This window comes from Megalobrama amblycephala, linkage group LG15 (genome assembly GCF_018812025.1).
Source record: "Megalobrama amblycephala isolate DHTTF-2021 linkage group LG15, ASM1881202v1, whole genome shotgun sequence".
Classification (NCBI taxonomy): domain Eukaryota; kingdom Metazoa; phylum Chordata; class Actinopteri; order Cypriniformes; family Xenocyprididae; genus Megalobrama; species Megalobrama amblycephala.
In genome coordinates, this window is record NC_063058.1 from 23,900,526 (window position 1) to 23,926,043 (window position 25,518).

Below are 25,518 nucleotides of genomic sequence, written 5' to 3' on the forward strand. Positions count from 1 at the left end.
GCAAACAGTCTACTAATACACTAATGACTGGTATTTGACATGTAGTTGCAAAGTTACTTGTAGTTAGCACTGAATGGTCTGTTGGGGGACCATCAAAATAAAGTGTTAGCAGATATTAAGAAGAAAGTCTGCTAATACTCTAATGACTGGTAGTTGACATGTAGTTGCAAAGTTACTTGTAGTTAGTATTGAATGGTCTGTTGATGGACCATCAGAATAAAGTGCTAGCAGATATTAAGCAGACATGTAGTTGCAAAGTTTCTATAGTTAGTAGAATGTCTAAAATTGACAAGTGAAATTAAGTGTTACCAAATCTTTTGCCCTCACACAAAATTCAATTTTGTATGAATTTGTATTGTACAGTGTAGTGTTGTTTTTGGCGGCCTGTTTTAATTTTAGTTTTAGTCTAGTCTTTGTGTCAAGTTGCCATTTTAGTTTTTATTAGTTTTAGTCACGTTCATACTGTTTTTAGTCTAGTCAAGTTTCAGTCGACTAAAAGTCTGAGCATTTTAGTCTTATTTTAGTCAGAATTATCCATGACTATTTTCGTCTAGTTTTAGTCGACGAAAACTGATGACATTTTAGTCTAATTTTAGTCAATGAAAATTGTATTTTAGTCTCTTTTTAGTAATGCAATTCTATTTATCCCAATCAATATAGCATAGTATCTAGTAGTATAGACGAAACTAAAATTATCATTTAGCCAAACCTATTTTAAACAAGGTTATCTTATTATATTTTTTCATACATTATATAGATAATACCTTATAATGCCTTGAGATGTCTCTTAACCCTTTAAGACCTGAAGGCTTTTTTAGAGTTTTTTTTTTTTTTTTTTCTCTGAGCGACAAACACAAAAGTAAAGACTCATAACTCAAAAACTGTAGCAAAGAGAGTCAAAACGGTAGGTATCATTTGATAGAACACTTTTTATTGTTTTAGAAAATATAAATTAGTTTTTTTTTTTTACATTTTCATGCTGAAAAACTGCTGATAAAAGACAATATATTATATATATTTCATTTCATATATATATTTCATTACATGTGAGCTGCATCTTTTTCAAATTTTGTGGTGATAAAGTGTTATTCATTTTTTCGCAGCTAGATGGCGCCCACGGGCAGTAAACTCTGGTTTAGAGGCACTTCTCAGCACTCGTTAGGAGTTTTTCGAAATTGTTAGATGCATTAAAAAACGAGTTTCTAAGTTTTAAGATGATACCTATTTTGTGTTATTCCACGTTGGAAAACGAACATGGATGGGTCCGGGAACATTGGATACACACTGCATCCCAGAAAGATGAGAGACATATTTTTAGCCAAGTATGTTAAATCATTCCATGATCAACGCAATATATTATGTTGATTTCTCTATGTCAGAGGAAATGACGTCGCCTGCGTCTGCGCAGTGCGACCTGATGCAGCCCCTGAAGTGAGACACAGGAAACAAAAAAATACTTCAAAATAATAATAATAATGCGACTAAACGAGACAAAATAACGCTAAACATTTCGTCTCGTCTCATTTTGGTTAATGAAAATGAAGAGACATTTTAGCATAGTTTTTATTTTGTAAACCACATTTAGTCTCGTTTTTATTCGTCAACAATATTGCATTATACATTTAATTATAGTCATCGTCACATGACCAGCATTTACGTTGCGTCTTGTCTCGTTTTCGTCACGTGATAAAGGTTCGTTGACGACGATATTTAGTCATAATTTTCGTTGACGAAAGCAACACTAGTACAGTGACCATAAAGGGACATTGAGATGGAAAAATATGGGATGGTAGAAAATTTTATATATCAATGCTTTTAATTTCTTTCACAAATGTTTTACATTCCTCTAAGAAACTTGGTGCTTGCTCACAAAAGCTTTGCGAGGGAAAGCAAAGTTTCTAAGAGGAATGTAAAACATCTACCATCACATATTTTTTCATCACCATGTCCTTTTAGTACTATTGAAAATTATTTGCTGAACAATGTTAAATGTGACTGCAGCTTTAGACTGCAGGCTAAACGCAACTTCTTTAAAGCATTGCTTTGTTAACATTTCATTCAAATGGCACAGGACTTCCTTGAGATTGACTGGAAGTGATTCAAAGTGAGTGGCTTTATAATCTTATGAGGATGTGTAATGTTAAACATGTTCCTCGAAATGCTCCTTGTAAGAGGTCCGATACTGTGATACCACTTCAATTTGCATATTCCCATCCACAACTTTCAAAGACACCCACATGCAGTCAGAAAGACAGATCAGTGGCCGTGTCCTGAACTCAAGGGCTTAATGGGTATCATTATGAAGTCGTGGCACAGCCAAGGATAAGGGCAGTTCTTTTACAAAGTGAAGTTACAGGACCATAACACAACCTTTCAAATCCAAACACAAACAGTCCTTCCTGACAAAAACGGAAAAAGTCTTTCCTTCTAAATCCAGGAAACACATCAAGGTCATTTCGCTGGCAGCCATTCAGGCATAAAAGCAATCAAACTATCATTTACTCCTGAGCATGGACAGCACAGCCTGAACCTGTCAATTCGTAAAAAGTTAGTGTTCGTTCTTTAAAAGAATGTATGGAATGTAAACCTGGGGCACCAGCATTCATTTATTCACAACAATAATGGATAGTGACTCAGTCCTGGGCATAGCCGAGTCCACGTAATGTTATACAATCAGATTTTATTCGCACCTCGTGACCAGATCAAATCTACGGCTTTATAAATCCGAAACCTCATTCCGGATGATTAGAGCTCACTACCACAGAGAAAGCTTTTTCCACAGAGATGCTGTTCAGCTAATTTACCTTTCACAGCTCAGTGAGGTGCAAAAACACTGATTCAGATAACTGTGGTCTCAGTATTTTTAAAGTGCCATGAGTCACAATAAAGCTGACGAGCTTAAAACAGCTAAAAATGATGTGTAGTTGGGGAAAAGAACACTAACATGTGATTGATGCAATAACAAGTATCATTGTCTTCCTTTTCATAAATGAGGGTTGAACTATAAACTTATAAAAAGACAGAGGTGGCAAAATCGGCTACACATCAACGTCATTAAGACCTCAAGTACGCAAAACATGCACATAGTGCATTTATAATTAATGTTGTTTATAATGAATTTCACTATAATTTATATACGGTTTATATAATGTGTGTTTTATACTTTATTTTTCATTCCTGTTCTATTCCAAATATATTAGATTTAAAGGATTTGCAGTGGAGTGGCTTTCTTTCTTTTGAAAAACACCTCAGTGTCCATACATTGAGAGTCAATGGGGTTCAGTGAAACATTTTTCAAAATATCTTCTTTTGTGTACTGCAGAAAAAGTCTTACAAGTTTGGAATGACATGAAGGTTGAATAAATGATGTCATAATTTTCTTTTCTGGGTGAACCATCCCTTTAAAAGGCAAAAAATGATGTGGATACAACTGCTTACCTCTAAGAAGAAAAAACAACATGGTCGACTGGATCACTTTCTTTTCTACCGCCCTCCCTGTCCCAGCTCTATTTAGGTGCAAAATTACCAACAATCTTTCTCAAACTTCCCTGCGGAGACTGCAACGATCTGTCTAAGGCCCACCAGGGAGAGCCAGAGAAGAGAGTGAAAATGAACTTGAATGGAAGATGAGTTTTTTTTCTTTCTTTTTTCTTTCCCTGCCACCAGCAATCCCACCACACCGAAACCAAGACCGGAGACATGCTCTTATTCTTTCTGTCTCCTTGTTTTTTAGCTCTCTATCGGCTTGTTTTATGTTCCTTTCAATTTCCTGATTCATGCATTTACAATTCCCCTGCTCAGAGGCATAGGGTGCCCTTGAAAACTTGTGATGATTCTGTGTACAGTATGCTGTTTGGTAGACTGATGGAATCCATCCATGTGTCGTAGAGTAGAGCATCTCTATTCCTCTCTTCAATAGGTCTGGATTAGGAAGCACTCTAAAAAGGATTAGTGCGTTTTCCAGCCAGCTAAACTCAGCCCTCGGGCAGGGTTTCGGAAACCCACATGCCCTGAATGAGAAAGGAATATGCAGAAAGAGGAGGAGGTAGAGAGTCAGCAAGTAATAGAGAGATGGAATCTCAGTTAATGGCATGAGAAATGAGAGGGTGACGGAAGTGGCGGCGAAACCTTCACCAAGTCTTTGACTCGACAACAGAAGCACATTCCAGAACTCAGAAGCACCGTCTCTAGCCTGAAGTCCCTGTCATGGTTAGTCTCTAGCTTCAATTGCCTGGCTGGCGCAGAGCAGCGGATGCTAGGGCAGATTTCCAGCATCTCTGATGAGATTCCAGAGGCCCAACAGCGCTGGAAAGGCAGGCTGACAGGTCTGGGTCACGTGAGGCAAAGGGTTGAGTGGAGAGGCAGAGGATTCGTGCCTAACAGTGTTATTTAAACCTCTGGCTTACAGCCACCTCACACAATCCATCCATCACAGACGTTATTAGAATTAAAGAAATAGAAAGGAAGGAAGGACTTTTAAGGTCTTGCTTATTGATTCATTAAAGCCAACAAAACCTGGATATTGATGTACAAAAAAGTCTCCAAGTTGATTTGCGCCCAATTGCAAAAGATCAGTAACTTAAACTTAAAAAGCTCACTTCAGAAATAAAATTTCCTGATAATTTACTCACCCCAATGTCATCCAAGATGTCCATGTCTTTCTTTCTTTAGTCAAAAAGAAATTAAGGTTTTTAAGGAAAACATTACAGGATTTTTCTCCATGTAGTGGACTTCAGTGCAGAGATGTTCACGAGTCTTTTATCTGGAGTCCGAGTCAAGTCTGAAGTCTTTAAGCTGGAGTCCGAGTCAAGTCTGAAGTCTTTATCACTGGAGTCTGAGTCAAATCTGGAGTCTTTTGTCACGAGTCCGAGTCGAGTCTCAAGTCATTAAAAAAAAAAAAAAAAATTCTCATAATCAAATCCTATTTTTTATCCTAGTTGTATTATATAGACAAAATAATGATCTTTCTGTAATCTGTTTCATTTGAAATTAAGGTCTTATGATGTAAGGAATAATGTACATCCAGTTTGTTACTTTATAATCCATTACAATGTACAAAACAGTCATCCTGGCAACACAAGTAGTCATTTTCAATACAGTCGCTAAACGGACACAAGATGGCGCCAGTGAGTCACTACAGTTTGTTATACAGCTTCGTTGTTATTGACGACAGTCATTATCAGAAAATATTAAACTTCGGAATGTTTAAGAATGTCAATTGAAAACTCTACACATGCTGATTGTGATACATTAAAATATGAGCTTTAAGTAATAAATGAATTAACATCTCTTTCTATCTCTCTTATGGACACACATTAAGAAAGAGAAAAGCTGCATATAATATGAAAAGATTGATAAAACGTAGTGCTAGGTTTAAAGTTTTTTTTTTTGTTCATATTTTAACAGGCTGGCAATTAAAAAGAGCCATGCAGTTTCATCACAGTATAATAGCTAGCTGTATGAGTTAACGTGACTAACCTTTGTGGATGTGATGTCTCAAAAAAATTTATGATGTCCAGTGTCTTTAATTGTTTTCCCACATTCTGTGCGTCTAGGTGATCTGACGTGATAATAACCCAAACGAAATAACATATGGCACGGTGGTTCCTGTCATGTTGCATGGGACTCTTATTATGACATTTCTGAGTTTATGCGCACGGACATACGTAATCAAAGTGTATGACAAGAGTCCAATCTACCACGACACGTAAGGAAATATATGTGACGCAGATATTATAAAACCATTTAAACACAACACAAATTCTTTATTATATCAGTAGTTAAGGGTAAAAGACTTGAGTCGTTTTTAAAATTTTCCAAGTCTTTTGTGCCGAGTCGAGTCAAGTCTGAAGTCATTTCAGGTTGAGTCCGAGTCCGAGTCTGAAGTCTGTTAAAATGCGACTTGAGTGCCCATCTCTGCTTCAGTGGGGTACAACAGTCCAAATTGCAGTTTCAATGCAGCTTCAAATGCAGCTACATGATCCCAGCCGAGGAATAAGGGTCTTGTCTAGTGAAACAACCGTTTTCTATAAAAAAAAAATTTGATTAGATACTTTTTAATCACAAATGCTCATCTTGCACTGCTCTGCGATGCGACACGCATTACATACTCACGTTAGAAAGGTCACGCTTGACATAGGCGCAAGTACTGCGGTAGGGCGAAAAACTCCATCTCATTTTCTCCTCCAACTTCAAAATCATCCAAAATCGTTGTTTTACCTTTTTTTGGTAAAGGCCATTTGGCTTAGTCTTTGCACATACAATTTGCAGACATTGGATCTGTACTTTCACCTACATCATGCATGACCTTTCCAACGGGATTACATAATCGCAGAGCAGTGCAAGACGAGCATTTGTGGTTAAAAAGAATACACATTTTTATTTGTTTTAGAAAATGACAGATCGTTTCGCTAGATAAGACCTTTATTCCTCGTCTGGGATCGTGTAGAGCGCTTTGAAGCTGCACTGAAACTGCAATTTGGACCTTCAACCCATTGGTAGCTGCTGAAGTCCACTCTATGAAGAATAATCCTGGAATGTTTTCCTCAAAAACCTTAATTTCTTTTCGACTGAAGAAAGAAAGACACGAACATCTTGGATGACATGGGGGGGAGAGTAAATTGTCAGGAAATTTTAATTCAAAGGTGTGAACCTTTAAGAAAACAAATAAACAGTTAAGATATGCATATGCTCACCTGTGCAAAAGTCTGTGCCGCAATGCTAAGGTGCTCTGGATTGTTGCCAAGGCATTACTATAAGGTTTCTAGGGTGTTCTTCACCAATGTTACATTTCTACACTTTTTATATAAAAATAAATAAATAAATAAAATCAATTATTTTAAATGCTACAACTAAATCACATTATTATAAATGTATAGTATGAACAAAGGATATTCACTTAGAGATTAAATTAGTGCCATTATGTTATTAAAAAATAAGGTTAAAGAAAAAAAGATCAAAAGAAAGGTATTCTAAATATAAAAATGGGGGAAATGAGCATGCATAATTAAAATTACAAAATTAAATGGGGAAAAATCATTTATTTTCAATAATTGGTTCAAGCAGCAAAAAAATGTTTTTATTTTCTTACTCATCCAACAACAGCAAGCATCTCACTTATTAGAACTACAGCACAAAGAGGGAAACATTGAGAGAGACCATTAATGTCCTTCCAGCTCTCAATCTATGCCAAGCCATTTCTGCTACTTCTACTTGAATTTGAATAAGCACTTTACTGTCCAATCATCATTGTCAGAGAGTTCAATCCAAGTGAACTAGATCCACTGAACATTAGAGTAAAAGCCTTACATCCTGTAAATGTGGAGTACTGGTGAAAAGGGTTATGGGGGTCCTGATTAAAGCAGGTGTATACAATTGTGGCTACTAATACAAAGACGTACGCCATCCTCCTCCGCCCTCTTTAGTAGCTGGATGAATATCTAACATTAGCATGATGCTGCTAAAATAGTGCAGAGCGTTCAGCTCAGTTGCACTGCCTGTGTGGAGTTGGTTCAAAGAAATTTAAGCAGCATTTTGTGGATGTCAGACATTTATACATAGGAACAAAGAGAATGTGAAAGACGTATAAAAGAAATGAAGTCAAAAAACATCTTAGGATGCCCTTCAATACAGGAAACCGTCTCCCTAAGTCTCTGTGTTTGCTTCCATCTCTCTCTCAGTAGATACACATTCAAATAGTCTCTTGGTGCCACGTTCTGAGAACGAATCACAGAACGGCAGCTGTCTTTGGATCAGCGTATCATTTTGAGCACCTGGCGATATCCCTTAGGAAAGAACAGGAGATGTATTTAATATGAGATCTCAATTGTTTCTCCCAGATAGAAATGGAGAGCAGATGGAGACACATCTTCTGCTTTTTCAGATTATTCTCTTGAGAAAAAGAGTCTAAAATGTGTCTCTGCTAAACTTTCAGAAGAAATCAGCAAAACATTGATGGTGAGCTGGTTAACAAAGCAAGGTTAAGTTAATTGGTTAAGACTTGTTGGGGACGCCAGCACCTCATGTTTGGAATCAGTATCTAAAATAAAGCCTTTTAGTAGAGATTCAATCCACATATATTTTAAAGCTCTACATGTTCTATGTTTTGTTTGTTTATAATTTAATTATGGCTATCAAAGTAAGACTAATTAAATAATCTTAAATCGACTGACAGCCATAATTCTTATTTATTTTGAGGAATTTTAGGACAGTCATCAAGGATGAACAAAATCATCATGAGAATTTTGAGCTATAAAGAGTCCAATTTCATCCAAGTTTGATAAGGACAAAAAATGTGTTCAGTTCGTTTATAAAGTGAGACTGCAGAGAAAAATACAGTGGCAGAGTGAAAGCATTTTTCTGAAATAAATAAATATATAAAACAAGCGGTCTAAAAGCTGTACTACCCCTCAATCTTCCTGACAAAACAATGAAAAGCCTCTGCTTCTAAAAGCACTGGTAGCCATCTGTGCATAAAAGCCATGAAGCCAACAATTACTCTTCAGTTTGGACACCGAAGCCTGTGTCAATACATAGGCTATATAGAAAAACGTTTTCAAAAAAATGCATGAATGCTAACCTGGCAACATTGGCACCGTCTCCAGTTTAATCGCAGTGAAAACGCTTGACAACTCTGCTGTACGCTTCGCTCAATAGCCGAGGCTCCAATTCATCTCAAGATCAGATTTTACAGGGGATTCAGAGAAAAAAAAAACAAGTCGCCTTTCATAAGAGAAGCCTGTTTCTCAGTTGCTCTTTACAAAATATAAATTTTGATGAGAATCCATAAATGCCTTTCATCTGTAAGGAATAAATGCCTCTGATGTACTCTGCCTTTTAAGAGACCGCCTCAACGTTTCTGGCTATTGACACAGTCATGCATTTTGCTTCTCATTTCATGGACTCGAACAGATGCAGTTGAGGATAATGATCTTGACAGTCAAGGAGCTCGAGATGTGCTGCACTTCCTGTGCGCCGGGTTGCCGAGGTGTGGGGATGGATTCCCCCATTTCTATCCACTGATTGATCATGATATGCGTGTGCACCTGGACACGAAAGGGTTATGAATGCTTGTTAAAACTCCACTGTTTCCACAGAGCGGCTGTCACACTTTAAATAGCATTCGGCGGTATTAGCAGGAGTGAAGACAGTAACTTCAGCGTGTTAGTAGCTGAGTGAGACGCCCCGACACAACTATGGCAGTGTTAACAGATTCGTTAAAGAAGATTTGCTTCTGCAACTTTGCAAGCTGCACTGTTCTGAGGAGATACCAAATTTGGAGTCTTTCCTCTCCATCCTTCTGCAGCGAGATTCTGAACAGAATAGGAAAAAAACAAGAGAAAGTAACAGGAAGAAGGAGCTCTGGCAGGAAGCCCAGAGTGCAAGAGATTTGAAGCAAATCCCCCTGACAGCAGAGTGATGGGCTGCTGGGAGATGGGCTTCAGGCTGGAGGGATGAAGAAACGGTGTGGGGGTTAAAGGGGCGGAATGGATCTTCCCTCCATTACGGCTGATCAAGTGACTCTTGAGTCTATCAGTAAGAAAGAATAAACATCCCAATGTCTTCAGTGAGCTAAATTAAATCTTATGGAGCGAGAGGAAGACGAGATGGAATCAGATAGATTGTCGATTATGCATCTCTAAATAGTGCTCTTCAAACATAATGATGGAAAAAAATGGAAAGTGCCATGGAGAGTGAAAGACGTGGTCACTGGTACCCCCTTTCCACCAGCAAGAACCGGGTGCTAGTTCAGAGCTAGTGCTAGTGCCAGTTCGGAGTTGGTTCAACTGACAAGCCTTCTAAGAACCGGTTTGCCTTTCCACGGGCTAGAGAGCCAGCACAGAGCCAGGTCTTACGTCACTGTATACGTCTCATATTTCACAGCAAAGCTAGCGCCAAACACAAATACACCAGGCTCGTTTGAGATGCATCGGCTTCTCGCAAAGCGATCGGCGCATGACATCAAAGCTCCGCGAGAACGATCCAAAAGCACAAGGAGTCGTATGTTCTACAAACGCTCCCGCGGACCCGCGGCACCCGCCAAATTGGTCCGCGCTGCTCCGATGCATCTCGAACAAGCCTTCTATAAACAATCGCGGATGTTTCACTACTGTTGATGCTCATGGCTTTGCGAACCTACATCGGCATCCAAACACGGCTCGCCGTAATTTGTATATAGATGGAGATTACAGTTGAGCTGCTATTAGCTCGATTAGCTGCTATTTCAAAAATGGCGGTCACAAGTTTCTTGTTGGTCACGGTAACCCCGCCCCCAGCCCCTGACGCAAGCGGTTCTTACTTCTAGCCCAGCAATGTTTTGGTGCTACTTACGAACCACTTTTTCTGGTTCGGAGCTGGTGCTTTGTGTGTCGAAAGACAAAGAACTGATTTGAAACTAGGCTCTGGCTCCGAACCAGCACTCATACTGCCTTGGTGGAAAAGGGGTATGGTTGGTTAATTTCAACGGTGCTGCATTAGGCCACTGATTGCCATTACATGATGGACAGAGGTGCAAAAAAAGAAAAACAGACAAAAAGCACAAGTCTGAGGAAGTGCTCCCTATGGAGAAACTGACGGCATATTGTGCAGTTATGAGATTTCCTCTATAATGCATTTTTCATGAGTATTTAACAGCCGTTGGTGCACGTCTCTGAACGGCAGGTGGATTAAACCCACCGAACGACGTGGTTCCAAACCACTTTATGTCCCTAACAAAACACTAAGTGCTGCAGTTACTAGTGGTACATCACAGCTTGAATCAGTGCACCAAAGAGAAGAGAAGCAGATGCAACACCTAGCGAGTAGATCAAACGCACCAAAAATGCAATCTAGGTAGGTGGCTCGCTAGGTTTTCAAGCACAGTTAGCAGTATGCATGTTTACACAACGACAGATTCTGGCTCTCTTACCTGAAAGAACCTTTAAAACACTCACAACCTAAGAGCTTCTGCAATATGGCAACCCGACAGATCTGGCAACCCCGCTGTGGACGCACTGATTGGAACGGCAAAGAAAGAGTCAGGGGAGAAAGAGAGAGATCCTTACCTGTTGTCATTCAGCTGTGTGTATCTGGGCTGAGGGTCTGGATCTCTGTCATTCACATCATAACTGGCGTAAGGATCCTTAAAATAAAACAGCATAAAGCGAAAGGATCAAATTGCAACACTCAACCTTCAGTTGTCACTGAGAATACATTGGATTTTTTCTTGCATTGCTGAGATGCACACCTACATAGACCGCATTTTTAGGCACTGTAGACATATTTGGATATTCACACTAGGGATATGCAGAACTACATATTTTAATAATTAATTAGTTGGTATAATTAGGCAAATGTAAGGTTATGTCTCCCGCACCGATATGTTTCTCATGGAGCTAACTGCCTGCTCATTTGAATTCAACTAGTAGAGGTGGCTAAGGTGAAATGGCGCAAACCCCTGAGACACCTGAGGCAAGAAAGATATGAGCAGAGAGTATTATGGGACAGAATGTACAATAAGGCTGAACAGAAATATTCGGTAACATCTCCAAATACCTCATGAAGTCTAATTTCTATGCAAAACTAGGTATTACGCAAAGTTTTCATAATCCTGAGTTATTACTAAAACTACATTTCTACTGTGCAAAGTACTTTAACAGGAAATTATGAGTTTCTGAATCAGAACATTAAGAATTCAGTGAACCAGAAATGTTCAAAATTACATATTATCAAAACCGGCTAGTAAGTGGGCCATCTGAATGACTCATCAGTGTTAATATAGCCCTTTATAATTAGGCTGATTTAGGGTCATGTCCACCACACACAGATCAGATGTGTTTCTTATGGGTCGCTCATTTAAGATGTGTGATTTAATTTATTATGAATTTACAGATGCTTTTTTTCAGAGTTTACCACAAAAACATGTCAACAACATGCTATAAATATCTCCAAAAAGATGAATCTCTTAATTCATCCCCTTTATCGCACCACTTCTTAAAAAAAAAAAAAAGATGACAAGATCATCAGTGCATGCTAGAGAAAATGAAATCTCTACAATACTATTCATCTTAACCTTAAGCCTGATATATGAAATGGAATTTTAAATGAATTTTAAACATTAGACTTTTATGATAATTGATTAATCACAACAAAAAATAGATTTTTCCATTGCATTTACAATTACATTTCAATTCATTTTAGAGATCGATCGATATGGGTTTTTCTATAACCAATGCCGATGCCGATATTTAGAGGTCAGGGTCAGCCGATGGCCGATATGTGCTGGCCGATTTTTAGGGCTAATATCTTGAAGTTTTCCCCTTCATTTGCATGCTAAAAAGTCACACTAATAATAAGTGGATGCACAACATTTCTAAACTTAACATCATTTATTGAACACTGACTTGAACCATCTCTCGAATCTTAATTTTGTGCACCGCACTGGTTTTAAATAAAATATTTATCCAAAGTTAACAAACAAATCAATAAATAATATAAAAAAATCTGTCAATCATTTACATAAAAGTTTTAGAGCATTTATCAAGCAGAATTTTTCAAGTTTGTTGGAACAAAAATGTAAACTTAAATATACATTTAAATAAAATAAATACAACTTTATAAATAAAAATCAATTATCATGCCTTGTATTTATTTAAACAAAAATACAGTAAAAAACAGTAATATTGAGAAATATTATAACAATTTAAAATAACAGTTTTCGATTGTATATCGATTGAAATATATGTTTGTGAAAAAAGATGGCTCACGTAATTTCTCGCTAGATCAGGGTGATCTTTCTCGATGCCGTCATCTAGAATGGTCACGACCACTCCTCTTCCTGTGAAGCCCTGAGCCCAGGCCTCCTTAACATTCAGGTCTCCATGACTGGGATTGTACTGCAAGGAAAAATACTGTTAACCATTAGCAAGATTTTACATGCAAGCTCACTGGAGGTGGGCAAAACAAGAAATTATTTCTCAGTTCTTTTATTTCCCCTCTGCAAAGGCAAATGTTGGACTTTGTAAAGCTCCTGTGTGCAGCACAGAGGAGCATGAGCCCTCCAAGCCATTCTGGGAGAAGGGCGAGTTAACCGAGTCTTACACAATTTGACCGAGACCTCCCAGTAGGGGAAAGCCCATCTGCAGGACTTTATGCACACACGCTGATATTTTACCCTTGCCATTGAGAAAGGCCCAGCCGCAGGAGCTAATGTAAATGAAAGATGACTGCTGACACAGTCACACACTTTTCCCTCCCAGATGGCAGCCTGTCGGCAGGACAATCCCAACAAGGTGCAGAAACTCATTCCTTTTAACCCAACAGCTTTTTCCCCAGTGAAGCTTTACGTTCAATGCCATCTGTTAAAATGCCACAGCTGAATATTTCCTTCAACGTGGAAGGACGAACATAAAACATAAATGTGGAAATTTGGTGCAGAAACACAATGAAGTACTTCAATTGGCATGTCTTCAGATAAGTGCCCCCTTCGCAACCTTCTCTCCCCAATAAAAAAACACAAAAATAAGCAGACAGAATAAAATTGCTCTTCATTCTGTGTTGCTTCTTCAGAGTAAACAACTTAAAAAGCATTCATTCCATTGTCAGCAACGATACAATCTCCATTTTAGAGTAAAAAAATCACAAAGCGCTAGCTTTTCGGGTAATGTTTGACAGTAACATGTACAGATGTGGTTTAAAAGAGGTTGCGAAGGAGCTGAAACTTTAACAGATTAGTATGCTAATGGGGAACGGCAGCTCTCGCGTTTGTTTTGTCATCCGTGGCCTAGGATGCTCTTTGGTCATTCGGTTCGCACATTAATATGTTTTAGACTACGCCTTGTGCTCTGAATACAGAACAGAGCTTTAAAAGCAGCTATGCAAACAAACATTTGAAGACACACAGATGTGAGCGGGCATTCATACATACACCCACACAGAGTAATTATTTTGTGTAAGATTTGTATATACTCAGTGAGTCAGACTCATTCGGAATCTGTCATCACTTAATGAAAAAGATTTAAAAGATTCTGCAAAGGTTAATATGATGTTGTCTCTTCTCTGTCAGTGAACGTGACCATCAATACATTAGCTCACTTCCCTTTTGGTGACTGCCTGTGTGTGTGTGTGTGTGTTTGTGTGTGCGGAGGTCAAAGGACTAACCTGAATAACAAATATTTATATATTCATGGCTTATTTATGCCACCATTCGATTTGACATGAAATTTGCAACTCATTTCACATCTGATGTATTTTAGAGTCAAACAAAATATCCTGCAGGAAATATTGTAGAGCAGGACTTGTGTTATCCACTGTAATTCGACAGGATATAAAACATTGCGCTTTTTATACTACTGAATTTTATCCAATTAAAAATTTTTAGCTAATTACTTTTAAAAAAAAATAAAGGGTTATTCTGAACTCCCTTAAATAAAAAATTGAAATGTATGTTTATCTGACATTATTCTGTATATATCTACTAGGGGCAGTGTTGGGGAAAGTTACTTTTAAAAGTAATGCATTACTATATTGTAGGGCTGTCAAAATAACGCGTTAATTTCGATGAATTAATCTGAGAAAAAATAACGCGTTAAAAAAAATAATGCAGATTAATCCACTCCGTATTGACCTTTGAACCTTGAGCCGTTCTAGTCACCATTCGACTGTAAAATGAAGGAGGGAGACGACTGCTGCGCTGACGGACAGATCGAGCAGGGCTCCTCCCTCATGCACGCGAGAAAGTAAGCACCGTCTTTGCACTCTCTCTACCTCACACATAATATCTAAATCAACTGACACAATGCTAAAAGTTCGTAAGACCGAATCCATGTTTCACGAGGCGCATTCGGAGAATGACAGGCGCCCTGCACGTGCAGCTGACATAAACCACACTTTCAGTAAACAAAAAGAAAATCCTATCCAGTGGTAAAGTGTTTTCCGTGTTGACAAATCTTTTGCGATGTCCTAATAACAGTCGCGATACGCACGCAACGCGTCAACGTCCGCTAATGTCCAATTCGCGACCTAATGACTCATTTGAACAGATTCATTTTAATGAATCATGACAACAACTGATCTGTCCACACGGTCTATAATGAATCATTTACTCGAACAACTCTGAAATGAGAACATAAGTGTGCTTACCCCATTTAGCAAGAGTGGTTAGTGAAATTAGCCTTAATAATCCACAATATTTTCAGGTTATTTAAATGACAATGTGTAGTAAATTAGGCCTACCTATAAAATCAGTTAGTTTAGACTGGAGTGAGGTGATACCAGAACAAAGCAAGTTGTTGTTAGCTAGGTGCATTCAATTGTATATGGTAGAAAATTATATTATTAGTTAATATAAAATGCTACTTTTTAATACTTTTCAGGTTTAGCAAAAAAGCATCTTCTCTTACAAAGCTATAAAATCACTTTTTTTTTTTTTTTTTTTTTTTTTTTTTTCGCAAAGAGGGCAAGAAACAATTACAGTGAGAGTGACTGGTACTTTATTATCAGTATCGGGCTCGCAGATCACGTGGGTAGGGCACTTTTAACTGTTTGTGTGGATGACCATGTCTGTCACCACCGAAGACCATTTTTGACCCAGGAAAAACCCTGCATTGATTAATTTGAATTGAAATATTTAATACTTTCACAGCAAAAATTATGTATGCGATTAATTTAGATTAATTAATCAAAGAGTATGTAATTAATTAGATTAAAATTTTTAATCGATTGACAGCCCTAATATATTGCGTTACTCCATAAAAAAGTAACTAATTACCCTACTTAGTTACTTTTTATGAAAAGTAATGTGTCACATTACTTTTGCATTACTTTTTCTCACCTGGGCTTGCTTGTTTAATTTAATATATTTAATTATTACAGGTTTGCATAAAATTCTGAGATTTCACTGTTTTTATTCATTTTGAGGAATACTGAATGTTTTTGAATGTTTAAATCCATGTTCACGTTTAGTCTAGAACTACAATAACCATCATGTTCACACAGCGCACACAACACCTCTAGGACAGGAGAGCTGTCAGTCAATAAATATGAAAACTTGTATTACTTATTTTAAAAAGTAACTTAGATATTTTGTTGTAAATTGAAAAAGTAATGCGTTAAGTTACAAGTTACTTGGAAAAAGTAATCTGATTACATAACTCAAGTTACTTGTAATGCGTTACCTCCAACACTGACTAGGGGTGTAACGGTACATATTTGTCCTGAACCGTACAGTACATACATCATGGTTCGGTGCATACAGTCAGACGAGTCAGTCACAGGCGATCCACACTCCAATCCAGAAGGATTAGCCTTACCACTTTTAACCAGCATTAACCACCAATAATTGCTTTGATACAGTACAACTTACTGAAACGTATCATATCTAGTGTAATCACTCAGTGTTTCAACCGCGGAAAGACGTCAATTGTAAACAATGTCACGTTGCATTACATTTACCTAAGAAATGCCATTCAGTGTTAGTTCGCTAGAGAAATTAACTCTTTCGCTAAATATATGCACTATATAGCCTATATATTATCGAATATATACTGTACTGAACTGTCATTTTTGTGTAACGTTACACCCCTAATATATAGCATTCACGAACGCAGCACCAGTTCCATTTTTTCCATAAGTTAAATAGGGAAGGCGTAGGACATACAGCGTAAGCTTTTTGAAGAATATGAAAGTGCGGTTTTGGCGGAAGCACTTGGGAGGCGATCATTTGTTTATATAAAGCATATACATTTACATTTTTTTCAAAAATGACCAATCATTCTGCTAGATAAGACCCTTATTCCTTGTCTGGTATCGATTAAAGCCCTTTGAAGCTGCACTGAAACTGTAATTTTGACCGTTTCGAGGCCACTGAAGTCCACTATAAGGAGAATAATCCTGGAATGTTTTCATCAAAAACCTTAATTTCTTTTCGACTGAAGAAAGAAAGACATGAACATCTTGGATGACATGGGGGTGAGTAAATTATCAGGAAAATTTTATTTGAAAGTGAACTAATCCTTTAAGTGTTATCTGACATAATTAAGATTAATTTTTTCTGACACAGTTTAACTCTGAGATTTTGTCATATTTTATTACCATTTTTTTAAACTATAGTGAATAAATTGTATTAATGAATGAAATGTTCAAGGTGTCTGAATAAATGTTGGTTTTTAAAAATATCACTTATTAAAATATATATTTTTTTTATTTGTGCTTCGCAAAGGAAAACAAAAATCATTCAGGTTTGAAGGACATGAGGGTTAGTAAATGATGACAAAATGTTCAGTTTTGTATGAACTATCCACATAAATTTTCTCTATTTTTTCATAAGACATCTTCATATTCTCTGAATGTATTCTTTGTGTTCATCACACTTGCTTTATGTGGTTAGAAGACTGTTTTCAAATTCTACTTAAATGCACAGTCATTCAGTTCACTTCCATGTAGCTACTGAGACTAAAAAACAGAGACAAGGCGAAAGGGTCCAATTTTCCAGTCCTCTTATGAACTCCTCAGCCTTGGTCAGGTCAAAAAAGCTGTTCCAGAGGCTGAGAAGGTTTTTGTACATTGTGATGAAAAATTCTGAAAAAACATTTCTCTCCTGAGAATAACATGCATTGATGTTTCTTTTACAATACGAACAGAGATATTTATTAACTAAGAAAAAAAGGTCTTGATGTTATGTCGTCCTGAGACTATAAGCACACAGAATGTTTATACATTTCAAAACAGACATGGGGGATTTAGAGCGGGAAAGAATCAGAGAGAATGTGAAAGCAAATCAAGGGCAGATGCCTTTCTACTGTAGAAGCACTTTAGACACAACTGCATTCAAAAGCTCAATGTACAACCACAAAATAAATATATACACTTTTCACATACCAGGTACCACTGCTGAGGGAATTTTGGATCTGTGGGTTCAATATGAATATCTCTCTTGCATCTTCGCTTGGAAATCTGCTGCTCTGCCCAAATCACCTGAAAATAACACACACACACACATAGATTAGAGGCAGTATTTCAAGTATTACACACCTACATTCTTATCGCACTCTTCTCTATTTTCACCTTTAACTAAGGATGTATATCCCTTCTGCACGGCTTGTCCTCACTCTAAAAATAACCACTTTCCACCACACTCTCCCCTGCTGTTCTTTTCAATCTGCTGTATTTTATAGCATTTCATTTAGCTCTGTGTGCACATTTGTACATATTCTTTTATGTGGTTGTGTGTCCCCACCCAAATAACTAAATAAATAAGATCTTTTTGATTTATCGTTTCTATCTCCTAAACAGCAATCTAGAGTTTAATCTGCAATTACGAAAATTAGTTCTCAATATTTTCTCCTAAAAAAATATTTCTCTTCTAGTGTTTCATAAGAGATCTCAACAACGCCTCACATTTTGCTCAGATTTGCAAAGATGCCAAATCTGCAATGAAAAGTGACCACGCAGTTATATGAACTTAAATATTTCTCATTCGGTTCTTCGTATATCAAGTGATATGAGCAATACTATCCACTTTGTCCACTTACTGTATGTTGACGACTTACTCATTTGTTGCTCTAAGAGAATTTTAGTTGAAACATCACTTAGAATTGTATGAAGTTTACTGAGCTATAAAAGAGCAACCTCTGAGCAATAAAAAATGTCCTCTGAGCAGTTTTGGTAGAGGAGATGGACATGACAGAGCGCACAGACATTAGCATTCGTACTAGCAGCGGAGTATGAAATCTAATCAGGGCCCAGAGACTTATGGACATATGAAGTGCACTCTCTGCAAAACAATGAGCAATGTTTTAAATGAGCTTAAAGGTTCACAGGCCCTCTGCCTCATATACAGGATTCATTTTTCTCTTTACAAGGGCACGACCAGAGAGCCCAAAGATTAAATTGACTAACTCTTGCCTCTTTCTCGTTCTTAAGTCTATTCTATCAACTTCTCAGAGGAAAATCCCCCAGATAAGTTAGAAGAAGCTTCCTTCTTGGAAACTACACCTGAACACCACTGTGGCTTTTTACCACACAGCATTGTTTACATAATTACATGTGTTCTTAGAGGTTGTAATTTACTGTCTTTTTTATTTCAGTGTCTGGGGGAAGAAAACAAACCATCTCTTGGTTAATGGATAGGTGGGTTGGCAGTGATATGAGGATTTCTTGAAATATAACATCTGAACAATGTCTTGAGGTGTGGTAACCATAGTATAAGCAGAATATCTGACTCCGGTGCATTTAGATTATATTTAGATTATTATATTAGTTTAGATTATTAGAAAATAATGCACACTTGAGGTGGTAATGTGGCCATCCAATGATGAACAGATTGAATTTAGGCTTTTATTCACATATAAACATTCATCAACGCACAACGGAAGCTCAAGCATGTTTGCTTGACTGTAAGAACCAATGAGGTTAATTCTCGTGTTACGTCCTGATTTTGCCGAGTTAGATGCGTTCCTGGGTCAACATATTTTGTTGATCCTGGAACAACATTCCAGTCTGAAAATTTAGTCTTAACCCTATTCCTACCCCCAGTGGTGTAATGTAACAAAGTAATAATACTTCGTTACAGTACTTAAGTATTTTTGGGAGAATCTGTACTTTACTTGAGTCTTTATATTTCTGTCAACTTTTACTTTTACTCCACTACATTTCCTAAATAAAATGTATACTTTTACTCCGATACATTTTCCCAAAGCATTTTCGTTACTTACTACAAAATAAAGTCGGAAGAACATAGACTGAAAACAAGTGCTCGCACAACCGCGGTTGATTTCATTTTCCGGGTTGCGTCCGTTGCTGGAGGCTGAGAAGAGTGAACTGTCATTATACAGTACAAGAGCGACCTCTAGAGGTGAAATAAAAACGATCACTGATGCCTCCTATAGTTTGTTTTGACATGTGACGTGAGGCTGCGCACTGCGCACTGTAGAGCGGGACGCTTCAAAAACGGATTTAAAACGAACAACAAAACGGTATGTTATACAGTGTACACTACAGTACATGTTTTCATATCATTATAAAGTAATTAGTTAGATGCTGCATTAGTGGAGAACAGTAGTATGTTTGCCGTCGAGGCTGAGAGGATGTTAACATTAGTACCTCAAGCAGTTAAAACAATGTGACAAAAATACCAACTGTTTAATGTCATGATTGTTACCATTCATTTGCATTAGTTTATATCCATTTGTTCGCTGTTATGCATTCGTTATCCAGTGAAGTTGCATATTTAAACTGTATCCTCATTATGCAGCGACAGAAACATTTATCAGAAATGTATTCGATTTGTTCTTTTTATTGGCACTGTAACACATATTTTGATTAGATCATCATCAAGTTTTCTAAAATAGAGGCAAATAATGTGTGAAAGTATACATATAATAGACCCATGCTATGCCTTTGTGTGTAAAGATGGCAATTTTTAAGCATGACTGTTATGAAATGGTAACACTTTACAATAAGAGTCCATTTATAATTTAAAGGTTAATAAAAGTATTGTTCATTGTTCATTGTTAAAGTTGTCTCTTACATTAGTTATAGTGCGAATTAACATGAACGAATAATAATTAATATATTAGTATTTTTTATTTTTTTAAAATTACAATAAACATTTAGCCATTTTTTAATTCAAAGAAACAAAATGTAAGAAAGAGTTAAAACTGAACATAATCATGCTGCTCAAACTGTGCATAGAACAATTTTTAATTTTCAATTTTTTGCTCCTTTTGTATTTTACATTTACTTGTACTTTTACTTTCAATACTTAAGTACGTTTAATATAAAAAACATATATACTTTTCGTACTTAAGTACAAAAAATATCACATACTTTAAAACTTTTACTCAAGTAACATTCAAAACAGTGACTTTAACTTCTACCAAAGTCATTTTCTGGTAAGATATCTTTACTTTTACTCAAGTATGGTTTTCGAGTACTTTATACACCACTGCCTACCCCTAAACCTAACCCTACCCATAAGTTATCCCAAAAATCAGAGGGAAATAATAGATGAATAACACTGATGTAGAAGCACCAATTCATGATTTTAAGCCTAAACTTGACATAATCTGTAAACTTGTCCCTCAAATCTGACTGGTTGATTTGAATGTTGTTCCAGGATCAACAAAAATGTTGACCCAGGAACATGTTGAACTCAGCAAAATCAGGCTATGCGTTATGCAGCACGTTTGAGCTTCTGGAGGAGGTTTGTTCTCACGCGTGAAGCAGGTTCATTTGAGCTTTGTTCATGTTCACTGATCAATGTTTATGTGAATAAATGCCTAAATTAAATCTGATCTATTTTCGAATCTCTTCCGAAAATTTGGACTAAACCACTCGAATTCATATGGATTAGTTTTACGATCTCTTTAAGAACTTTCTGAAGCTACAAAGTGGTAGTCGTGTAGCTGTCTATGGAGAGACAGAAAGCTCTCAGATTTAATAAAAAATATCTTAATTTGTGTTCTGAAGATGAACGAAAGTCTTACAGGTTTGGAACGATATGAGGGTTAGTAATTAATGACATGTGACATGTGCTTCAAACAAAACCAAAGGATCATCTTCTAAAAACTGCTGTGTATGTGCGCTGAGATTAAACCTTCCAGTCTAATAATACAAATAATTTTATTATTATATACTTTTGAGTAGCAAGCATTCACAGCTGCGTTCTGCTGAAAGACAAGGGAGATTCACACAATCCACACACACACACACACACACTCAAAATCCTTTGACTGAGTTGTCCTTTACGCCCTTGTTTTGCAGTAATGCCAGCACTGGGCTAAATTTATCATGAAAACAGAAAATGTGGAGCAAGGCCAGGTCAGATTTGGAGGAAGAATGCATTTCCTGTTCCCTTCACGTCTTGCTGCCCTTCATTCAGCAGCTAACTTCTGAGAACTCCAATTTGACTTTTTGCAAGAGAATGAAATTCCGGTTAGCGAGGGAGTAGACGTTCACGTACCTGCATTCAATTTCGTATAAATTCCCGTTGCTGGAGGGAATGTGCTTACAAGCGGCAGCCTTCAGAAATGTGCTTTATTAGCATAAAACCATGCTGACCTCGGAATGCAGAGCAGGCGATGCATGTGTGTGCGTTGTACGTGTGAGGCTTGTGCCAAGATGAACCCTGGCAACAAGAACGCCTGACCCACCGCAACAGAAACGGGCCAAGAGCGGAACCCTGATGCTGTTAGCCTTGCATAAATAGAGGCTAGCACACAAGGGAGCAGTAATCCAGCTTGTATCTTCCCCTCTCTTGTTTTCTGCTGTCATGGATCAGTGTTAGGAGTCATCCGGTGTCTTTCGCTGGCATCTGGTGGGCAGGTGGGGTCTGGGAGGGCATCAGTATTAGCCATGTAGTTGGATCTCGGGAGTGTGCACAGAGTTTTAACTAGCGGCTGAAGCTTCAGAGAGTGAAGATAAGAGGCTGATCAGCAGGAGATCTATGGAAGCCTGCAGCCAGCGGCCCAAATATGCAGTCGCTTGGGACGCTTGTGCTGCTCTCAGATAACTTATCGGCACAGCCAGAGTCCTGCACTTCAGTACTACCACACACACACACACCACCTCATACACACCAATAATCACAGCCAGTCAATCATCTGAGACTCTGGCTCAACTGCTTTGTCATGGCATGCTAATGACTCCTCCTCTCCTCTCCTCTCCTCTCCTCTCCTCTCCTCTCCTCTCCTCTCCTCTCCTCTCCTCTCCTCTCCTCTCCTCTCCTCTCCTCTATCTCCTCTTTTCCTCCTCCTCTCCCCCCCTTTCAATCTCCTCTCGTCTGACCTCCTCTCCTCTCAGCTTCTCATTTTTTCTTCTTGTCTCCATCTCATTTCATATTTTCCTGTTTTGTCTGTTCCTCTCCTCTCTTGTCCCATTTCAGCATGTCTCCTCCCATCTTGTCTCCTATATTTTCATATCCCCCTTTCATCTCTTTTCCTCCACTTCTCTTCACATCTCCTGTCATTTCATCTCCAACCTTCTTGTCTTGCCTCATCTACTCCTCTCTCCTCTTCTCTAGTTTCCTTTTCCCCCCTCATCTCTTCTGGTCTCATTTTGTCTCTCCATTCATGTTGTCTGGTCTTGTCCTATCTCCTCCTCTTTCATCTCCTTTCTTCTCTTTTTCTCGTCTCCTCCCTCTTGTATTCTATCTTTTCATATCCTCTCCATTTATCTCTTCTCTTTTCCTCCATCTCTCTTCACATTTCTTCTCCAACCTGCTTACCTTGTCTCAACTATTCCTCTGTACCCTTCTCTCATCTCTTAATGTCGTCTTTGTTTTTGTCTCCTCTTTTGTTTCTCCAGCCTTTTCCCATCTCCTTTTAACTTGTTTTTTCTCTCCCTCTTCTCATCCTGTCTCATGTCCCCCTTCCTTCTCATTTTCTCTTTTCACGTCCATTTCTTTATCTCATTTCGTCCTGTTTCGTCTGCAGTCCCCCTCTCTCATCTTTTCTCCTCTTATTCCCTTTCATCACATCTCCTCCTGTCTTGTCTCCTAACTTTTCATATCTTCCTTTCATCTCTTCTCTTTTCCTCCAACTCCCTTCACATATCCTCTTCTTTCATTTAATCTCCAACCCAGTGTTGGGCAAGCTACTTGGAAAATGTAGTGAGCTAAGCTACCAGTTACTCAACAGTAAATGAAGCTTCACTACACTGAAGCTATACCCCCCTGAGAAATGGTACTGTTGATGTAGCTTAGCTTGCTACATCTAAGCTACTTTTAAAATGTTCATTTTTATGTTGAACACGTTTTATTACAAGTCAATGCTATCTCAGTGCTCAATAAAACTGTCAGTCAAACAGATCAGCGTCAGTGTAATTGTTTAGTTCAATTGTTTATTGTGTTCCTTATCAATTTGGCAACAAGAACAAACAATCAAAATACATGTAATCCATGTAATAACGTACGCACAAGTATGTGTACGTGCCTGTTTGCATGGGCATGCTTAATATAGGCCTTTGCAGAACAAAATGCAAGTTAATGTCAAACTCAACTCAGCTCAAACTACAGTAGCAAAACAATTAAGAGCTCCAAACAAACAAGTTTGGATGCAGTGGATGCAGTCCTTGAATGATGAAGTTAAGGTTCAACTTGTCAATCGCTCTTAGGTTACAGTGGGGTTACCTCCTCTGAAATACTTTGCTACATTATCTTGTATGAGAGGAACAGTGTATTCCTCCTCATTCCCTGGTGTGCTCCTCTTCTTGGTGTGCACATGCATTTCTATTCGCCTTATTCACCTCGAACGTTCTAAGGAGCTTGAGGGGTACACCTACCACTTCCGGGAATTCTCGCGTTGCGATTTAATGGCGCGGCACTGCTGTGTTCCCCAGTGTTCGTCACACAGGAAAAAATTCAACAGTGGACAAACCTTTCACCATTTTCCAGAGGATAAGGGACTACGTTGAGAGTGGATAAAAAATATCAGAAGGCATCCTGGTCACTGGCATAAAGTTGGTTTGATGGGCAAGACATTTGATATTCGCAAATTTAAGGACTGTTAAGTTACATCTGACATTGGTATGCACGATTCAATAACATTTGAAGGGAAGAATTAACAGCTATAAAACCAGCTGTAAAGTGTTCATCTACATGTCAGCTATGATGCACACCTTTTATATTGTTAATATTTATTAAAATAAACTACAAATCATGTGTAAATATGGCTATTTTTCACTACTGTATATACGCTCATGCATAAATATGCCATAATTTAATGCTCAATAACATTTGAAGGGAAGAATTAACAGCCATAAAAACAACTGTAAAGTGTTAATCTACATGTCAGCAATGATGCACACCTTTTATATTTTTAATATTTATTAAAATAAACAGTCAAATCATATGTAAAAATGGCAAGATTCGTAGTCCACAAAGTTTTCATTGCTGCTACTGATTGATAGTACTGTATTGGAGTCCAACTTCTGGGTTTGTGTACCCCTCAACGGCGTACGAGTTTTCAAAATGGCCACCAGGTGAATAAGGCGAATTGAGGCCATTTTAGTTGGATGAACCCTCTAGGAAATGTCTCACTGAGTCGTTTAACTTAATGCAGTTTGTGGCCAGCGCTACACATGAGCACGGACACACATTAGATCTGGTTTTATCATGTCGTCTACCTGTTAATAATGTTAATGTTTGTGATGCTACTTTTTCTGACCACATGCCTGTGTTATTTGAGATTTCTTGTTTTTGTAGTCCTAAACCATGTGCCCCTGCTCGTCGCTGTCGCTCTTTAACTGCAAAACAGTTTACTGATGTTTTTAACAGCACAGACATGGCCTTCTCAGTGTCCACTCACCATTATAATATTGATGAGTTAACATCATTATTTTATTCTTCTTGTGAGAATGCACTGGACATTGCTGCCCCTTTCAGGACTATGCGTGCTAAGCCAAAATCTGAACCATGGCTGAACGACACTACCCGTGCTGCAAGGCGTGAGTGCAGGAGAGCTGAACGCCAATGGAAAAAAGATAGGCTGCAAGTTTCGTCTGATATCTTGAAAGACAGCTTGTTCAAATATCAAAAAACTGTAA

The 25,518-nt window shown here is 37.9% G+C and overlaps 1 protein-coding gene across 4 annotated transcripts in view; it reads right to left on the reverse strand.

Annotated features, from left to right (window-relative positions):
- The window catches only part of furinb (furin (paired basic amino acid cleaving enzyme) b), a 118,747-nt gene that overhangs the window by 29,001 nt on the left and 64,228 nt on the right, over positions 1-25,518 (reverse strand). For 3 of the 4 annotated variants that reach the window (XM_048157689.1, XM_048157691.1, XM_048157693.1), the window contains exons 4-6: positions 17,854-17,949; positions 12,744-12,887; positions 11,043-11,119 (exon numbers count right to left, since the gene is read on the reverse strand). In XM_048157689.1, coding sequence (XP_048013646.1) covers positions 11,043-11,119; positions 12,744-12,887; positions 17,854-17,949 — 317 coding nt within the window. The remainder of the gene's footprint in view (positions 1-11,042; positions 11,120-12,743; positions 12,888-17,853; positions 17,950-25,518) is intronic. The other variant, XM_048157692.1, reaches the window with a different exon arrangement.